Source organism: Scatophagus argus, chromosome 9 (genome assembly GCF_020382885.2).
Source record: "Scatophagus argus isolate fScaArg1 chromosome 9, fScaArg1.pri, whole genome shotgun sequence".
NCBI classification, from domain to species: Eukaryota; Metazoa; Chordata; class Actinopteri; family Scatophagidae; genus Scatophagus; species Scatophagus argus.
The window spans coordinates 24196756-24214072 of NC_058501.1; the positions used below are offsets into that span (position 1 = coordinate 24196756).

At 42.3% G+C, this 17317-nt stretch overlaps 1 protein-coding gene across 1 annotated transcript; it reads right to left on the reverse strand.

Moving 5' to 3' along the window:
• Positions 1-1612: 1612 nt before the first annotated feature.
• ctsk (cathepsin K) lies at positions 1613-15762 on the reverse strand. Its single transcript, XM_046399841.1, has 8 exons — positions 15606-15762; positions 14347-14470; positions 11295-11417; positions 9256-9408; positions 5632-5850; positions 3543-3708; positions 2659-2767; positions 1613-2441 (listed from the first exon to the last, which is right to left on the reverse strand). Exons 2-8 carry the CDS (start codon positions 14467-14469, stop codon positions 2342-2344), a joined length of 993 nt encoding a protein of 330 aa, XP_046255797.1. The 5' UTR covers position 14470; positions 15606-15762; the 3' UTR covers positions 1613-2341.
• Between the last annotated feature and the right edge of the window lie 1555 nt (positions 15763-17317).

The window sequence follows — 17317 nt, forward strand, 5'->3', positions numbered from 1 at the left end:
GAAGAAAATAAGTCGACAAAAGTTGATCATTTATCCACTTTTAAGGCCTGATAGTCTAAAAACTGAACCAGAGAATCCGAGGTCACTTCCTGAGAGTAAGAGACACAGTATATTGTCTTATTTTAAGGTGTAAACACTTTAAAATAAGACGTTTTTGAATTAAGCCCCTAGTGGCTGTGATACGAATTGCACCGCCACCAAGTACTTTTCCAGCTGCCCATCACACCAACAGGGACTTTAATGACGTCTCATTGTAAACACTCAGACAGCTCAGCAGCTCTAACAGCTTCCACTCTTCTGTGAAGGCTTTCCACAACATGTTGGAGTGTTTCTGTGGGAATTTGTGCCCATTCATGCAGTAGAGCATTTGTGAGGTCACACACTGATGTTGGACCAAAAGGCCTGGCTCACAATCTCCGTTCCAGTTCATCCCAAAGGTGTTGGATGGGGTTGAGGTCAGGGCTCTGTGTGGGCCAGTCAAGTTCTTCCACACCAAACTCATCCAACCATGTCTTTATGGAGCTTTGCTTTGTGCACTGGGGCACAGTCATGCTGGAATAGAAAAGGGCCTTCAACAAACTGTTGCCACAAAGTTGGAAGCATAGCATTGTCCAAAATGTCTTGGTGTGCCGAAGCATTAAGGTTTCCCTTCACTGGAGGTCAGGGGCTGAGCCCAAATCCTTAACAACAGCCCAGTCCCAAAACTTTTTTTCTATTCTGTGTATTTGGATGAAGCCAACAGGAAATGGTTCATCATCAAAATCAAAGTCTCATCACTTTGGAAGCTTCGGTGTTTGGTTAATGCCGTGGCACCACAGAGAGATTATGAGATATCCTGTGTGCAAAGCTGACAATTTGTCCTGAGGCTGAAAAAACAAAAACAAAATGAAAAACATTCTTCAACTGGGGAGAATGAAAACGTTCAATAAATTTCATGACAAGCTCCTTTATAGATTTAGATATTTCCAGTGTAAAAGTGAAATTTTTGATATAATGGTGTCATAATAAGCGAAGGTCATGGAGGTTGCTAAAAAATGGTAGGATTCAGTGTCTGGGGACAATGAATGCAAATGTCTTGGAAGTGCAGCCAGTAGTTGCAGGGAGATGTGAGTTCTGGACCAAAGTGTGGGTCAAGGCGTAGTTTGACCAGTCATGAAGGGAGAGATGAGAGGTCAGGAGGTCACCATGTTTCATGGCAGGCTGCCAGATGTGTTCGAGGTCTCCGGACCAAAGTGTTGGATGGACGGATGGATGAACTCGTTCTCCTACTGGAGGGGCTCAGATCAATAAGATTCATATGAAATGTCTCTCAGCGACCTGTCCTACATGTTAAGTTAGAGTCTGTTACAGAAGTGATGTTCACACACAGACTTTATTAATTGGATTTTACAGGAATAAACATTGTGCTCTTTAAGTAGAAAAGCATTTTGTTGGCTGGTAGTGTGAAAAGGCTTGGTATCGTATCATGGCTGGTATCGAACCACTCACGTGTGCGGTATCAGTGTCACGCTGCAGTGAACACACAGTAAAGATCCAACAAAAGTGACTGAGCGCTCAACTTTGCAGCAGCTGTGCTCTTCTCACCTCGAGGATAAAGAATCCAAATGACACATTCCAAATGAAACCTTTATTCAGTTTTAATAGAAAACATCACTTTGCAGTTTGATCATCAGAAAAGTGCAGAACAACAACAAGAGTCGACATGATCAAGAGAAACGCTGATTACCATTTTAAAGGAAGTGACTGACAGGAGAGGACGAGCTCCCATTGCCCAGCAATGTTTCCCGTCACATTCGATTCAAACTTTACACAAACAGTATTAAAAATCTAAAACCAGGGACTAAAACCGTCACAGACTACTTGCAAAATACTGTGAAATGTTGATTGTACCTGGTGGCTTATTAACTTGCCCCAGACCGTCTGGGATTAGCGTCACCTGCACCAGGTCCTGGAGGTACTAAATGTGTGTGTGTGTTTCTGTACGGAGCAGAGCTCAGCTGAGGTCTGCTGGTGTGGAGATAAAACAGAAATAATTTCAGGGGTTCAAAGTGCTTCAGAAAATGCAAGTTAAACAAACACCCTCATCGCATGTGTTTAAGGACATCAGTCACACCCCACTGAGCCTTCTTCATTTTGGACAGTTTGCTCCCAAACACCACAAGTCCAACTGGACTTTCTTTTTATTGTACAGGAAATCAAAAATATGTTTGCTGTTTGAAAAATCTCAGTAAACAAAGTAAAACAATTTTTTTTTGTAGTGGTTGCTGACATGCTTGAATTTTTGTGAGTAGTAGTCTAAGCAAAGCCCCGTCGTCCTCCCTCGTCTTCCTCTGAGCTCTCTTCACATGATGGGGTAGCTGGCGAGGTTGGCGATGCCGCAGAGGTTGCCACGGTTGCGTGCCATCAGGATGTAGCCACCTTTGCCCCAGCTCTCGCCCCAGCTGTTGGGGAAAGAGACAAAAGATGACGACAGAGTTGGAAAGAATGAGAGTCGTAGAGCGTCGCCAGGAGTCAAACAGCATTTCAACCCATCAGGTTGTCACCAGCGCGGCCGACAGGAAGCATCAAATCAACGCCACACCAGCAAACAACCTCGCCTTTTCATTTTGGCGGCCTTATGAGCCACCTGATGCCATTCAGACAGCTGACGTGACCCACCTGTTCTTGACAATCCAGTACTTCTTCCCCCTGACACTCACTCCATATCCCACCGCCAGCACGGCGTGATTGATGTCGTCTTTGTTACAGCTGGGGTCGTAGTAAACACCTGGAGACACAGCAGAGAGGAAGAGCGAGTGAGGAGGAGATTGGCGAGGTGGAAGTCCATCAGTGAAGCAGCTAACAGCAAGCATTTCACTGTTAATGTCATCAGGTCAAAGCTCTCTGTGGTGATGAGTTCAGGGTGCGGCTGCGATTTGTGAGTTTTATTCATTTTTTACATTTAGGAGCTATCACTTAACGCTGTGTCAGAGCTGTATTAAGTTACTGCTAATACAAAGTGAACATCCTACTGCTGCTGTCAGATCAGTCCTTTTCCTGTCTCAGTGGCTCATCAGGGAGCAACAGAACAAGTTGAAGCCCCACAGTGATCAGCTGATCTGTTTTTTGATGAGGAACTGCAGGAGGCAGGCTGCACTGCTGTCACCAAATCAACCACTGAAATCTTCAGGATTATCATTATGTGTAATACGCAGGTTCTTAGACTGTACAACAAAAAGTTGCTGAAATCTTTGGATGCCTGATTTCTTCTACATTCTCTCTACAATTCCCTCTACAAGTTCACTGCAATGAAGCATTTCATTCGTGAACAAGTTTTTCTGAAAATCAAACTGACGAGACAAACAATAAGAAAGAAAAGGACATTAAGTTTGCTGCGTCAGCGAGGCTCCATGAACGCACCATCCACAGTCCCTGCTCGTCACAATGTGAAAATAACGCTGACCAAATGTTTGAAAAGTGAGTCATTAAAGTCTCCACAGTCACGGGGCTAAAGAGGAATAACATCAGTACATTTAGTGTCACATTCGACGCGGTTCTCTGACCTTTGCTGTAGAACTGAAAGCTGCTCAGTGTGGCGTCGATGCCCACAGAAACCGGACCCACTTTATAGAGCGCGACGGCCAGCGCGTGCTCGTCGCCCTCTGGGACCTCCTTGTAGCCTCTGCACTGGGCTGCCATGCCTGATGAATTGTAGCGGCACGTCTGGTCCTGCACGCAAACAAGGCATTTTTGAACTGTGATGGAAATTTTACTCGGTTTTGTTTGTTTTTCAGACCAAAGATTAATAAACTTACAAAAATAAAATGTCTGGATAAATAGTTCGTGGAATCATTATTGGCTGCATGCTGTGGTTGTGTTGCATTGCACACATTTCACATGACAGGTTGATTACAGCTGCAGTACATTCCCAGTGTACGAACAATGAGGAAATCACAGCTTTTAATAACTAACAAGCAGCTGAACTTCCTTGTTGGCCTAAAGAGGAAACTATTTCAGTATGACAATGGTTGCTGGAGTTTCTGCTGAGTCATTTATGCGAAATCACCTTCATTCAGTTACAGATTTGCTTCTGCTTTAAGGATAAAACAAACGATAACAGCTTATTTTTCTTTCTGTATGACATGTGACAGAAGCAAGTGTGACAGCCTGGCAGCCAAGTGAGGAAACACCAAACGCTTTGGTTTCAGTATGTGTTTGCAGCTCTGTTGTGGTAAGCGGCCATTTTCCAAAGGTTGCTCTCATTTAGATTTTTTGAGAGATTGCTGAGTATCAGCAGCTCTCTCATGCATGTAAACTGGGGCCAGAACAGCTTAGCTTAGCATAAAGACTGGAAACGGGGGGAAATAGCCAACCTGGCTCTCCAAAGGTTTGCAGAATTTTACAGGCAAAGCAATTCCAGTTGCATAAGTAATTTTAAGGACAATTTTTTTTACTTCCTTTTAGGTCAGGACGTTCGCATGTCAACCTACAGTGGAGGTCAGCATCAGACTTCACTGATTCTGGCATGAGAACAACATGGCAGGTCCTGACTGGTTCTCGGAACCAATGAACTCCTTCAGATCCAGATTCATGTTGAAATCTCAGTTTCAGTTCTTCTATCTTACTGTCACAAGTTATGTTACAGCGACAGGATTAATGCTGTGCTATAGTTGAAGTAGTTTGTAGCACTGCAATTTGTGGTAGACAAATAAGACTTGTGTAAAAGTTTGAGAGCTCTAAAACAAAAATCTGTGCTGAGTGCTGAGACACAAAGTGTGACAACACTAAGCTTTAAAGGTGCAGGGTTGGCCTTTCTGGCATTTTCTGCTTTGGGTTTGACCGTTCTGTGTTAAAGAAAATTGGTTTTAGTCGGATACTGAATTGCCGGAGAGTCCAGATCATCGTCACATGTAGTTGTTCACAGATTTATTCATCAGTAAGAATGTTGTCCAGTTATTTGTCCTAAATGACATGACAAACCTCTTTATATAAGTTTCTTGGCTTGGTTGAAAAACTTTATAATGCATTTAAAATGGGAGTGAACAACAAAAACAATTGAAATTTATATTTATTTTCACATTGCATGGGAGGCCCACAGCATCAGACTTTGAAAACCCAGAGGTTCTAGCTGTGGTTTAAAATCGGATGACACATCAACACTACAGAAACAAGTGCTAACACGTGACAGGAAAGAAAAACAAAATGTTGAAAAATGTGGTAACCTCGGTCAGCCCTGTTCATTAAGGCACTAAAACACTTGGTTAGGGTGAAGAAAAATTCATGTTTTGCTTTAAAGTATATGGTTTTGTCACTCTTAACGTGGTTAGAAACGCTCTGGTCTGGTCTGGTTGAAAATATCTGCTTTACTTGACACAAACACGAATGGAAAATTTCCAAAATGTCAAATTATTCACTGCTGGTGCCACGAAGACGGCAACAAAATGGACCAACAGTCACTAAAATGAGCCGGTTTGTCAAGGACGACCACCAACACCCTCCACATCCCAGTGACAAACTGAGCTCATACCCATGTGATCAGAGAGTGTTACAACACGTGTGTGAAATGTGTTCTAACCAACATTTCCTGGTTTGCAGAAACGTGCAGTTCTAGCATTTAATTACAGCTCAGAGGCGTGGCTCAGGTGTTCTTACCTCTCCGACGTACGGGTAGGCCACCTCAGAGTCGATGCCTCCGTTCATCTGCACGTACTTGAAGGCGTTGGTCATGTATCCTCCTCCGCAGCCGTCGTTCTCTGTGACGCAGTCCACCAGGTTCTGGGGACTGAGGTCCACCAGCTGACCTGTACTCTTGGCCAACTGGCCCTCCAGGGCCCCGGCTGAGCTGAAGGCCCAACAGGAGCCACAGGAACCCTGAGTGAATGAAAGACGGTACAGTGAGGGTTCAGCCTTCTCTTAAAGCCCTACTGACAGCAGGACCAAGCTGAGCAGACGAGTAAGAGATCTGATAAACGGAATGTGGGAAAAACCAGAGAAAATTGTTCCGAGTTTAAACGAGAAGGTTCACACGGTTGTTTAGAAGGTAGAAATAAACACCAATATGTACATACAGGTGTGCGTTTACCTAAAGAGAAGAAGAAAAAGAAGAGAAACAGGGATCTGAATGAGAAGGAAACCATAAAGGCCACAAATTAATCTGCAATTATTTCAATAATTCATCATTTTTCCCCAGAATTCCTGGATTTGGTGCTTTTACTCGGCTGATGTGACATTAAAGTGAGTGTCTTTCGGTTTTGAATTGTTCTTCAAAGCAAGCAACATGCAGTTTTTGTAATTTTTTTGTTAAACATTTTATAGACCAAACGATTGACTGATTAAACAAGAAAATAACTGGCAGACGAATCACTAATGCAAATCATCATGTTTACAGCCCACTGGCACCTCATCAGCTGATGAGGTTCTCTTGTTTGTCCACTGAGAGGCAGCATTTGGCAACTTTGATTCAAAAGACATGTCTGTTATTTTGAGAGGCATTTTGAGACGAGGAGGAGGAGGAGGAGGAGGAGGAGGAGGAGGAGTGTGTTTATGTGACACACTGAGAAATTCAGTGTTTTAATTGAACTTCCCTAAAATCTTTGCCTTTGTTCTTGCGAAATACTGGACAACACTGTGATGACCACGGGCTTGTCCTCTCTCTCTGTGTTTCAGGGTGCCTACAGGCCGAGCGAAGGCCTCACTTGTTAGGCGAGATGTGGCACACCTGTAACACCTGTATTTAAGATGGCTGCAGGCTTGTGCTCTGCTTCTCAATCTCTGTGTCCATGTCCCACTTCAGTTCTATGTTCTTAGTTCTTACTTTTGCACTCAGATGGAGAATCTTTCTACTTGTGCTTGTGTCAACTTCCTCTTTTGTTTTTAGACAAAGCCAACTCGTAACCTCTTGTATCTGGTTATGTTTAGCTGGACTGGTCTCAACCAGCAGCCTTTCGCAACCAGCAAAGGCAAACGACGAGTGCAGAGTCCACTTTGTTGTAAGCAGTCTTTGTTGGACACCAGTCAACAGTTTGAGGAAAGCTCTTTGCTGTTTCAACATGACGATTCCAGCTCCGTAAAGAAATAGCTTTAGCACGTTTATGTGTGCTATGAGAACTTGACTGGTCTGCACAAAGCCTGACCACAACCCTCGCTGGGATCAACTGGAATGTGAGGCCTTACTAAAGCTGTTGTGGCTGAATGGGAGAAAAATCCCAGTGAGCCAGGTTCAACCTCAATAATCACATGTCATGTGATGTCCAAGTGTTCACACACATTCAGCCATGAAGTCTGACACAAAGTGTCTCAGAGCAATATTTCAGCCCAGTTATTAGCAGCTATGAGCCTCATAAAAAAAACTCTGATCTAATTTCACATCTGATAAAAGGGGAGAAATCCTGTCCTTTTTAAGAACTGCATCCTGTGAACAGAGCTGCTGCGTTCAGGCTCTCCGTCATGAGGCTCCATCAGAGCTGTCGGCTGAATAAAAGCTCCTGCATGCCTTTGAACACCTCTGCTGTTCCTCCTCAAGGAAAACAGTCTGACAGCAGCTCTGCTGCTCCGAGTTGCTCCAATTAAAATCTTTGTAAATGTGTAATCACATCAGTTCACTGTGGGATGAACTGAATGTGGCTTTGAGATCTGGCTTGACTGAAATTTGCCTCAAACAAACAAAACATCAAAACACTATTCAGTCATCCTAAAAGGAGCAGGGGAGGAAGCAGCAGAGCTGTTGGTATGCAGAGAGTGCAGTCAGCCTGCTGCATAATTCATGAAGGGCGCAGAGCACAAGCTCAATAAATCAGTTTATAGCTGCAGGTTGAGTTTCATCCACCAGAGGGCGACAACAACTTCCTTATAAAGTGGGAACGTCTTCACAGGCATTAAATGAAAGTGAAAATCATTATTTAATTTTTCTGTGTACTTCTAAAACCATCTGAAATGAAAATGTTCTAAAGGTTAGAGTTCTCATGTGTGCACATGAGAAACAGAAAATTAATTTTAGTTTTTTAAATTTTTTTTAGATTTGACTAATTAGAGTGAATAAATCTTCCAAAGAATGTATGTATTAGTATTGGCATCATATTTTAGAACATATGACATATATGTCCTAAAATAACTCACTGTCCACAAACTATTGATAGAAATATAGAAAATAATGCATGTACTTACATCATGAGACTAAACAAATGAAAAATGACATAGAAAAGTAAGTTTTAACCCTGCTGAGGCTGCAGTGTGTCACTACTGGCTCTGATGTTCATTAGATTACATCAAATGGTTCTAATCTGCCTGTTGGCACAAAGCACAGATGTACGGCAGCTTTCAGACTTCCTGTTCTGCTCTTGTTTCCATAAACAAGGCCCGGCTGTCCGATCCACTCTTAATGACTAATTACATTTAATAATCAAACCATTGTTTTGCTTTCATCAGCACTCAGACTGGGATTGTTTGCTTTCTTTACTTTTGTGGAGCGAGAAGGAAGTTTGGGCCTAAAGCTAGTAAAGTTTAAATAAATGTTAAGTTTGAACATTTAAATAAAAAATGTATGTGAATTCAGATAGAATTTCTTTCTCTTTTCCCAGCTGATCATTGTTTTTATTGTGCCTGCAACAGCCACATCTCCCCACAGAAATCAATGAAGTTTTGTGTTTCCTTCTCAACATCCTGCCTGAAAACAGCCTGAGGAACTTGTTCTCTGTTTTCTCCAAACCCTCAAACAAACTGCATCACCTGCATAATCTTGTATCTCTCTTACCTGGAAAACGAAAAAGAATACGAGAAAAACACCCGCAGGTTCTCTCGTGGTTTTCGGTCGAGGTGTGGGATTCCAGCTAACATTAATCAGCGTGTGAAATTTCTTATCGTGGCTTTTTGTTTACAAATTCCTCCTTTTTACTGAGACAGAACAGCTGAAAACCTCTGAAATGCTCTTTGTGGAAGGAAACAGTCGTGCATTCAGCAAACCGAGTTTGTCTTCACCTCAGAAATGTTTTCTCTTGGAAAACCAGAACATGCTGTATGAAAATTGTATGAAACGTCTCAGCAATGCTTTCATCTCACTCTGCATTGTCTCACTTTGTTTCACTTGTCCAAGTATGATTTTTCACTTTTCATTCCGGCCTTGTGCTCAGAATGAGCTCCTTCCTCTCAGAAAAGCAGACTTGTGTGTGCGTCAAAGCCGACTGAACCCTAACCTCCCCTGAACTGGACACACACATAAGAAGAATCACTGCTGTGTGTGTGTTTTTACTACACATGCGACGGGTGGAGATGATCTCTGACCTGGTTCTTCACTGAGGTCACCATCCCCTTCTTGCGGTAGTCGACAGCTTTGGGAAGCCTGGACACGCTGTCGTCCAGAGCCATGGTGAAGCTGCGCTCGTGGGTCATGGGGACCTGCAGGCCGGTCATCTTCTCGGACACTTCCTCTGACGTCTGCACGAGCAGGGACACAGATGACGTTATGAGTGTAGCAGCGTTTCTGTTGCTCTCAGTCAGATGACGCAGTTTTTGGATTACTTCACTTTTACTCATGTTTAACTTAACGCTGCTCATGTGCACTCAGTGGTAATGAAAGTGCACAGCTTCACAATTTCCTGTCACTCAAACAGGTCTGCTCTGCTGAAGGCATAGCAACAAATTGCATCTCGAGTGCACGCAGAAACATTTTGTGTGGTGTTCAGTGTAGTGAATATACTTGTTTTCCCTCTATGAGGATCTGTCATTACAGGTTGTGTCAAAAAGACGGTATGAAACTTTCTTGGTTCCTGGTATAATTGTGAGAGATAAAAATCTTTTGGGACAGAGAAGAGAGGCAGAGAGGATGTATTTTTAGACTTAAGACAAGAACAAGTAAAAGAATATGTGAGAGATCGAGGATTTGCTTCAGCGGGGTGACAGAGGGTGAAAAGTATTTCATGAAGAGATGGATTTAGCAGAGTTTACTCCAAAGTGAAATGTCATTTTTCTGTCAAAAGGTGACGCTACAGAAGGGTCATAAAAGTGCACATTACAGGAATGAAAATGTAATTAAAATAAGTGACTTCTGTGCTGTCTGCTGCCTGTCACAAAGAAATTGCCAGGTATATGATATTTAGCATTTATTTTAAAAAATATGCTGCTGTTTACTGTTAGAATTCCCAGTGCAAGCAGGAAGATCATTAACAGAAGAAACACCGACCATCTGTTAGTTTCTTTCATTTCACCTAAGTGCTTCCAGTCAAAATGGAAAAAACGGAAACACATCCTTCATTTCCTGACCACCTGTTCCTACATAAACATCAAATTGGCAGTTTATCCAGAATTGGGATGAGTGTACATGATTTTGTCACTAATAAATGAGCCCGAGCTCTGGCGTGTGGTGTCTGATGCGTCTTTCCTTCCATTTTTGATGTACAGCTTGTTACAGCCAACATCTTAATGCAACAGCAGCCATCAGTCAGGACCTGCGTGTCAAGGATGCAGCTGATTTAAGGACACCAAACCCCCATCTTGGTTCACCTCAGCGGGCTGCAGCACTCATGAGTGAAGTAAAACAAGAGATGACAGGAGCTAAAAGCCAGAAGTGTTGATAAAATATGAATCTTTGTCCCTGACGAGCTGGTGGGAAAAAGAGCTTTCCACTAATGAATGCACTTAGCAGACAGATCAATTACCACAGAATACAGCTGCTCATGTGCATCCAGAGGGCAGCCAGACGGCTCAGAAACAGAAAGAAAGTGGCTCAGTGTTGACTGAGGAGAGCTGTAACAACAAACTAAGAGAAAATTAAATGGCAGCTACTTTACTCAGTTAGTTGTCGTAGTCATTTTTCAATCAAGATCGCTAAACGTTTGCTGGTTCCAGCATCTCACAGTGTAGTTTTGATGTTTTCTTTGTCAGAAACAGAAATTGACATGAGGGGTGCAGCTTAGGCCTGATCCATTTGACAAAATAACATGAATCATTTTCTGTCCACTGTGACTTAGCATTTTTATTGTTTCCCGAGAGGAGGTGAATTAACACCATCCCATCTCCCCAAAACCAGGACTCCCTCGAAAGCCAAAGAGTAATTCAGACACTGAATGTCAACCAATCACAGCTATTGGCTTTTCCCCAACTTGTAACGGTGAAAAGATAGGAGAGACTGAGAGCAGAAATGTCAGAGTACATAAGGGAAGGCAGCTTAACTAAAGCATTAGTCTCTCTGTTAGAGCCAGGACCTTTTGTCCTCCACGATGAGAACAGGATAAAACAAGCTAAGAAATGTGTCTGCTGGGTTGGGACGTTACTGGGCTGATATCATGATGTCTGGCGTCGCATGTGGTCGGCCTCAGACTCACCATGTCTCCCAGGTGGTTCATTGCCAGCTCGTAGGAGTGCATGCCCAGCGCGGCCTCCTGGTTGTGGGCTTCAATCATACGCATGTTCTTCTCCCAGACGGCCCTGCGAATCCCTTCTTCATCCTGAGAGGAACAAGTGCATGTGTCACTATGAGTCAAAACACCAGCAGTCACCAGACGTTTCACCAGACACTGATGGGCCTCATAACGAGGCCATAACAAACGTAGCTTCCTTCCTGCATTAAAACACCTGACAGCTAAAAGAAATGAATCTGGGCAAATAGGACGAATGAATGTTTTAATTATCTAAGACAAAAGCTTCTCTGTGTTACAGCCCCACTTCATTAATTAGGCCAATTAAACCAGTTCACATGATGTTCCCCAGCACAGCTAATAAAGCAACATAACTGTGCTATTAGCCGTGTTGTAGTTCGTGTTGAAATCTTACTTCATCCAAAATATCCAAAATGTGCGTCTCATCACAGCTCGGTGTGCCTTTTATGGAGCCTGACTTTCATTTATATGCAAGCTGTTGACGACTGTCACAAAATGGGGATAAGATACAGCAAAAACATCCCGTTCTACTTGGTATTCGAGGTCTTAACAAGCATTAGCATAAATATAATCACTATTTCTATCTTGATACCAACTGCAATAATGGAAAATGCAAATGATTCAAGGAGACTTTGATTCTGTTACACTGATGTCAGTTCAAGGAGGGTTGAATTAGAGGAACTGTTGGAGGAATACTGATTAAAATCACTGTGGGAGAGAGAGAGAGATGCACTCTTTCTGCTGACTACACACGAATGTAAATAACACAGCACTAATGATCATATGAATACACACACGCACGCACACACGCACACACACAGCTGTGGTGACCTCTAGCCGGAGGTGAAGTGCGGAGGGATAACAGATGCTAAGCGAGTCTGCGGTCGGATCTGATTTAACACCAACTAAACTGCATTTCCTCCTTTCCTCACAGCCAGGAACTAGAACAACAACAACAACAACAACAACAACAGAAACAAATAAATAGATAGAAGAAGGCTGGGAATTTTAGTGACATGCAAACCGAAAGACAAGACAGGAGTTTCCGCTGTTGGAAATTTCTGACACCTGCTAACTGGCTTCAGTGTCGACTTAACCTCAGCTGAACACTGAAATAGCATAAAGGATGAGACGTTTTGGTGATGTGATTTCAGTTGGTTAAATGTTTGCCCCACTGAACTGAAGTAAATAAAAGGACAGCTGGGGCAGAAGTGGGTCTGCAGCCTTTTGAAAATGAACTTTTTTGAATTACTGGCTGAGGATGAGAAAAGATTAAGTCGCTGTAAATTCTCATTGTGCATGTCCTGCTTTACTTTTGATTCTCTGTTTTCCAGCTCCATCTGTCTTGTTTTCTCCGGGCCAAAACACATAAGTAGAGCAACCAGTGCCGGACTGGCATTTCTTACTTTTCAGGATTGTTTTCTACTTACTTACTTACATCACAGATTCATTAGGCTCTGTGCTGTTAACACTCCAGGAAACAATCGGTTGCTCTGCTTATGTGTTCTGGCCCAGAACGTCACAGAGCCTGTTCTACGGTAAATGATAAACACAAGGAAGTGAGTGAGTTCACACCTGTGTCAAAGATTTACAGTTTAAAGTCTCTCACCACCAACAAAGAGGACGTCTCTTCTGTCCTGTCGGATGTGAGTGATGCGACAGGAGGATCAGGACGATCTGCTGTGTTTTAAATGTTCACAGCATGTCTGACCCTGCATACACATTTTGAAAGATCAGTAATGCTGGTTTACTTTGCAAACTGCTCATACAGAACATTATTTTTATTTCCTTCCGTATCATCTCTTGTAGCACAACTTAGCATCAAAGCGTTATTGGACTTTTTTGTTTATGTGGCAATAAAAGGAACTAATCAAAGATCCCCAGAGCTTTTGTGTAAAATTTTAGCCTCTTTGGCTCTGCAGCACATCCAAACACAAACACTTCAGATGTTCCAGCTGTTGCTAATAATCACAATAATCTGCCCATATGCTGATGATATGAGATTATCCACTTAAACATAACATGTAAAAGAAAATACAGCTCAATAATCTGAACAGTCTGACAAACTGGCGGCACCACATTTCTTAAAAATACTCCCAGGAGTCTGATCACAGTCGAACTCATCTTCTCTCCTCTCAAGGCTTGTTGTTGGCGAAACAACAGACCACAGCCAGCCAAATGGAGATTCGGTATTTGAGTCAAGTTAATTAGAACTCGTCAGAGAAACATCTGCTTCGTTTAATGTTCTCTCTCAAGAGCTGCGTCCACCAGACTGGCGACAGCACAAGCAGCTGAGGGACAGGAGCCTAACCGAGAACTGACGGGCAAATCATCAGCTGTAGCCACAGACAGATGGTGAGTCAAACACCAAGATGTCCACATGTTGAGCAGTTTACTTAAGCACAGACAGAAGAGCGAACACAAGCAACACAAAGACAGAAGTGAAAAGAGGAGCTTGACAAATACGCATCTAAACATACACACAGACTCAAATAAGGAGGTAAAGTCACTGACATTCAGTGTTACGATGGAAACAACAAGACCCCAAGACTCCAAGACTCGAGCTACAATCAAAATTTGACATCCGATCCCATTAACGTCACTCTGATCTTTCCTTCACTCTACTGCTTCCTGTTTCTTTCTCCTGACTTTTTGAAATTGCATCTCTGAACTTCTGAGTTTGAACGAATTCGTCTTGGGTTCAGAAGTGAATTGTTAAAAAAAATATGAGGCTTCACCACAAAAGCACTCAGTTTCAAAGTATGCACCTCATAAATGAGTTAGCGTTTTTGTCTGTGACCTTTATTCAGCTCGTTACAGAAAAGTAAGTTTTAAGAAGAAGAATTTTTGATTCAGTTTTAGATAAAGCGGCTAGCAGCAGTTACCTAAACTCAGCTGCAAAACATTGTGTTCAATTTCATCATTTTATAATTTAAATGAATGATTAGCTTAGTAGGTCCGTAGAGAAACCGCCGAGTTTCTCTACGTGATCTCTTACCAGGCCGTTGTACTCTTTCCTGTGTGTGACCTTCCACTGTTCCCATTGGCTGTCCAGCGATGTTTCGTCCAGGTGGCCCAGAGCTGAGGCTGCCAGCAACAACACGCAGACACACTGCAACATCCTGAAAGAACAGTAGCAGCACACACACACAAATAAAGACCTGCATTTGCTTTTCACTACAAGTTCAGAACTGCTGGAGTGAAGCATGAGAGTCAAACCCGCTACGATCAATAAAAGGAAACATCACTTTGCACAGGTTGTTTCCAAGGAAACCCTCCAGCAGCTGACTGGCCCAGTGTATAAAACTGTGCTGTTTGCAGAGGAACTGAAGGAAATGCTGAGCTTTTTTAAAAAATATTTTTTGGCATGTTTTGGTCACCATCGTGATCAGATTTGAGAATAAATGCGTCTCTTCGTGCTTCATTCTCAACAGGTGTACTTTTTGTGGTGGTGGAGAAGTTTCCGCGCTCGTCATCAGAGATTCAGACACTTCCTCAGTGCATTTTTGAAGTCCAGACATTCACTGCAGTCTGCAACCTTTACTTCTCTCTGCTTTCCTGCCTGGTCCTCTCTTGTTTAACTACATCCTGCTTCTAAACTGCATTAAAAGCCATCGAGCTGTCAAGTTTTTCCAAAGAAAAAGCAGAAAACACTCTGCGGCTGTGTGAACGCTGTCTGCTTCCTACACACATTGATTATACCTCGTATGTCTTCACCCTCGGATGAGTTTATGCAAATGCCATGATGTAAATAGCAGGGTTTTGTGCTCTATGCAAATAGTTTACTGTTACTCTGAAAAATATGTGCACTGTGCTCTGGCGCTGAATGAGTCACAAGAATGTTCCTGGTGATGGTTGCTGTTGCTCATAAAGCAGCAGTATTTGGAGCTGACCTCACATGTGAGCAAACATTAACTCTGCTCAGCTCCCACTAAAGACTGACTTCCAAAACTCTTTCTGTTAAGGTGCAACTAGGTCAAAATCATTCTCTAATCCTAATCCTATTAAGACTAATTACTTTCATAACTGGAAAAATTAGTATGAATTAATGCAAGTTGAAATTCAAAGGAAGGAACTTCAATGGGAAGTCATTTCCTGTAGCGAAGTGAACTCTGTATCGTGTTAGTGCAGTTCAGCTCAGTAACACACACTACCTTTAGTCTGTTCAAATCTCTTTAGGTAAAGTGAAAGTCATTCTAATTCACAGAGCTGAAAGTAAAACTCCTGGAAAATCACCTGGAAATCAACAAACTTTACCTTGAGTCCAAAAGGCAAAGAGTTCGGCGAAGTTTTCTGGGTCGAACTCCGTCTTCCTCTGCTGACAAAGTAGGTCAGTGTGTGTGTGTGTTTATATCGGTTGGCTTTTGAGGAAGTACGATGGGAGCTCCAGGTCTGGGGAGGAGTTTCTTTTTTTCCAGGCAGGGGAGTTACATCTGTTTTCACTCCGATGGCAAAAATGCCAGAACCAGATGATGTCAGGTGTCGAATTACATGGCATCTCTGGAAACTTCACAGGCGCGGACAGTGAACTCAGCATTCTGCTGCATTGAGGGGCACTCCCTGAAAAATGAAAAAGGCTCTTGGATTTTTAATAAAAATGTTTTGAAATAAACTGCAGTTCTTTGTTATGAAAAAATTAAGAAGTATTTTGCAGCTATGACATGAAAATGACGTGAAATGGATGGGCTGTGGGATCTTGGCAACATCTTCTGTGTGTGAAGTCTTCAGGTACTGGCAACAGAACTTTGGTTAAACGTTGCAAAGATCATGATTTTGGTTAAATGTTAATAAAGTAAGCATGTCTTGGCTCGTCTTCTGAGTACGGTGGCCCTGAGAGCTCAACACAAGAAAATTCCAGTCTCCACTAATTGCTCACCAATTACAAAAGGTCCTGTTAGCTGTGTGTCATGTTTTAGCTGCTAAAAGCAGATATTATCCTGGCTGGATCCTACTGAAAACCCAAAGACATGCGGTCGCAGCGACACCGTAGTGTTGCTTTAAAGCATACACTGCTTTATATCCTGTTTTATTCTAAATGGGACTATAATTTAGAAAATGAACATCATGCTGACCACAAAGCCTTCTGTTAGATATTCTTGGCCTTTACCTTAAACATTATTGCAAAGCGTTACTGACAGTCAAACATGCTGCATATTCCAGAGGAAGAGCAGGTAAGTTTTTAATAGTGCGTGACCACGATATATCAGACCCGATCACGAGGATTCGGTCAAGTAAACTTCCCAGGCCGGGTCCAAAATAGATCTTTACCATATTTATTTTCTCTGCCATGTTGTCTGGTTTTTGGTGGATACGTACTTCCTCGTGCTGTTAGTCAACAGCCTAATGTGTCACGTCTGTGTGTATATATGAACATGTCGTGTGACTCCTATAGTCATACAGTGGTCTAGCATATGTGGTCACTCGTCTAATTTTAAGAGCGTCCCGTGTACCTCATATGTCCAGTGATGCATGGCTGCGTTGCAGCAGGTTACTCACACATGTAATGAACAACGGGAAATCAGTTTTTTGAAATGATCAAAATGTTTAGTTTTCACACTTTTCACAAAGTTTACTTTTTTAGACAAGTACTTAGCACTTAACTAACAACATTACAGGTAAATTATTCATATTTACATGCACTGTAAGTATGTACTGCGTACAAGGGTTTTTTGGTTCTGATGCAGCATGCAAACTACAAACTGCACTAAAAAGTACAATATTTTGCTTCTGAATGCAGTGGAAAGGAAGTACAAAGCAGTATAAAAACATAAATACTCATGCAAAGTTAAGCACTTTAAGTGCAGACTTTATAACTCATCTGCCTCTGTCAGAGCCATAATTACACACCTGGACTAAATCTACCTCTCACCTTTTTGCACTCTGAAAAAATTGTATATTCTGATACTGTTTTTACTATTATTTATTTTCATACAAGTGCCCTTTAGTGTATTTTACTCTATTTTTATGCC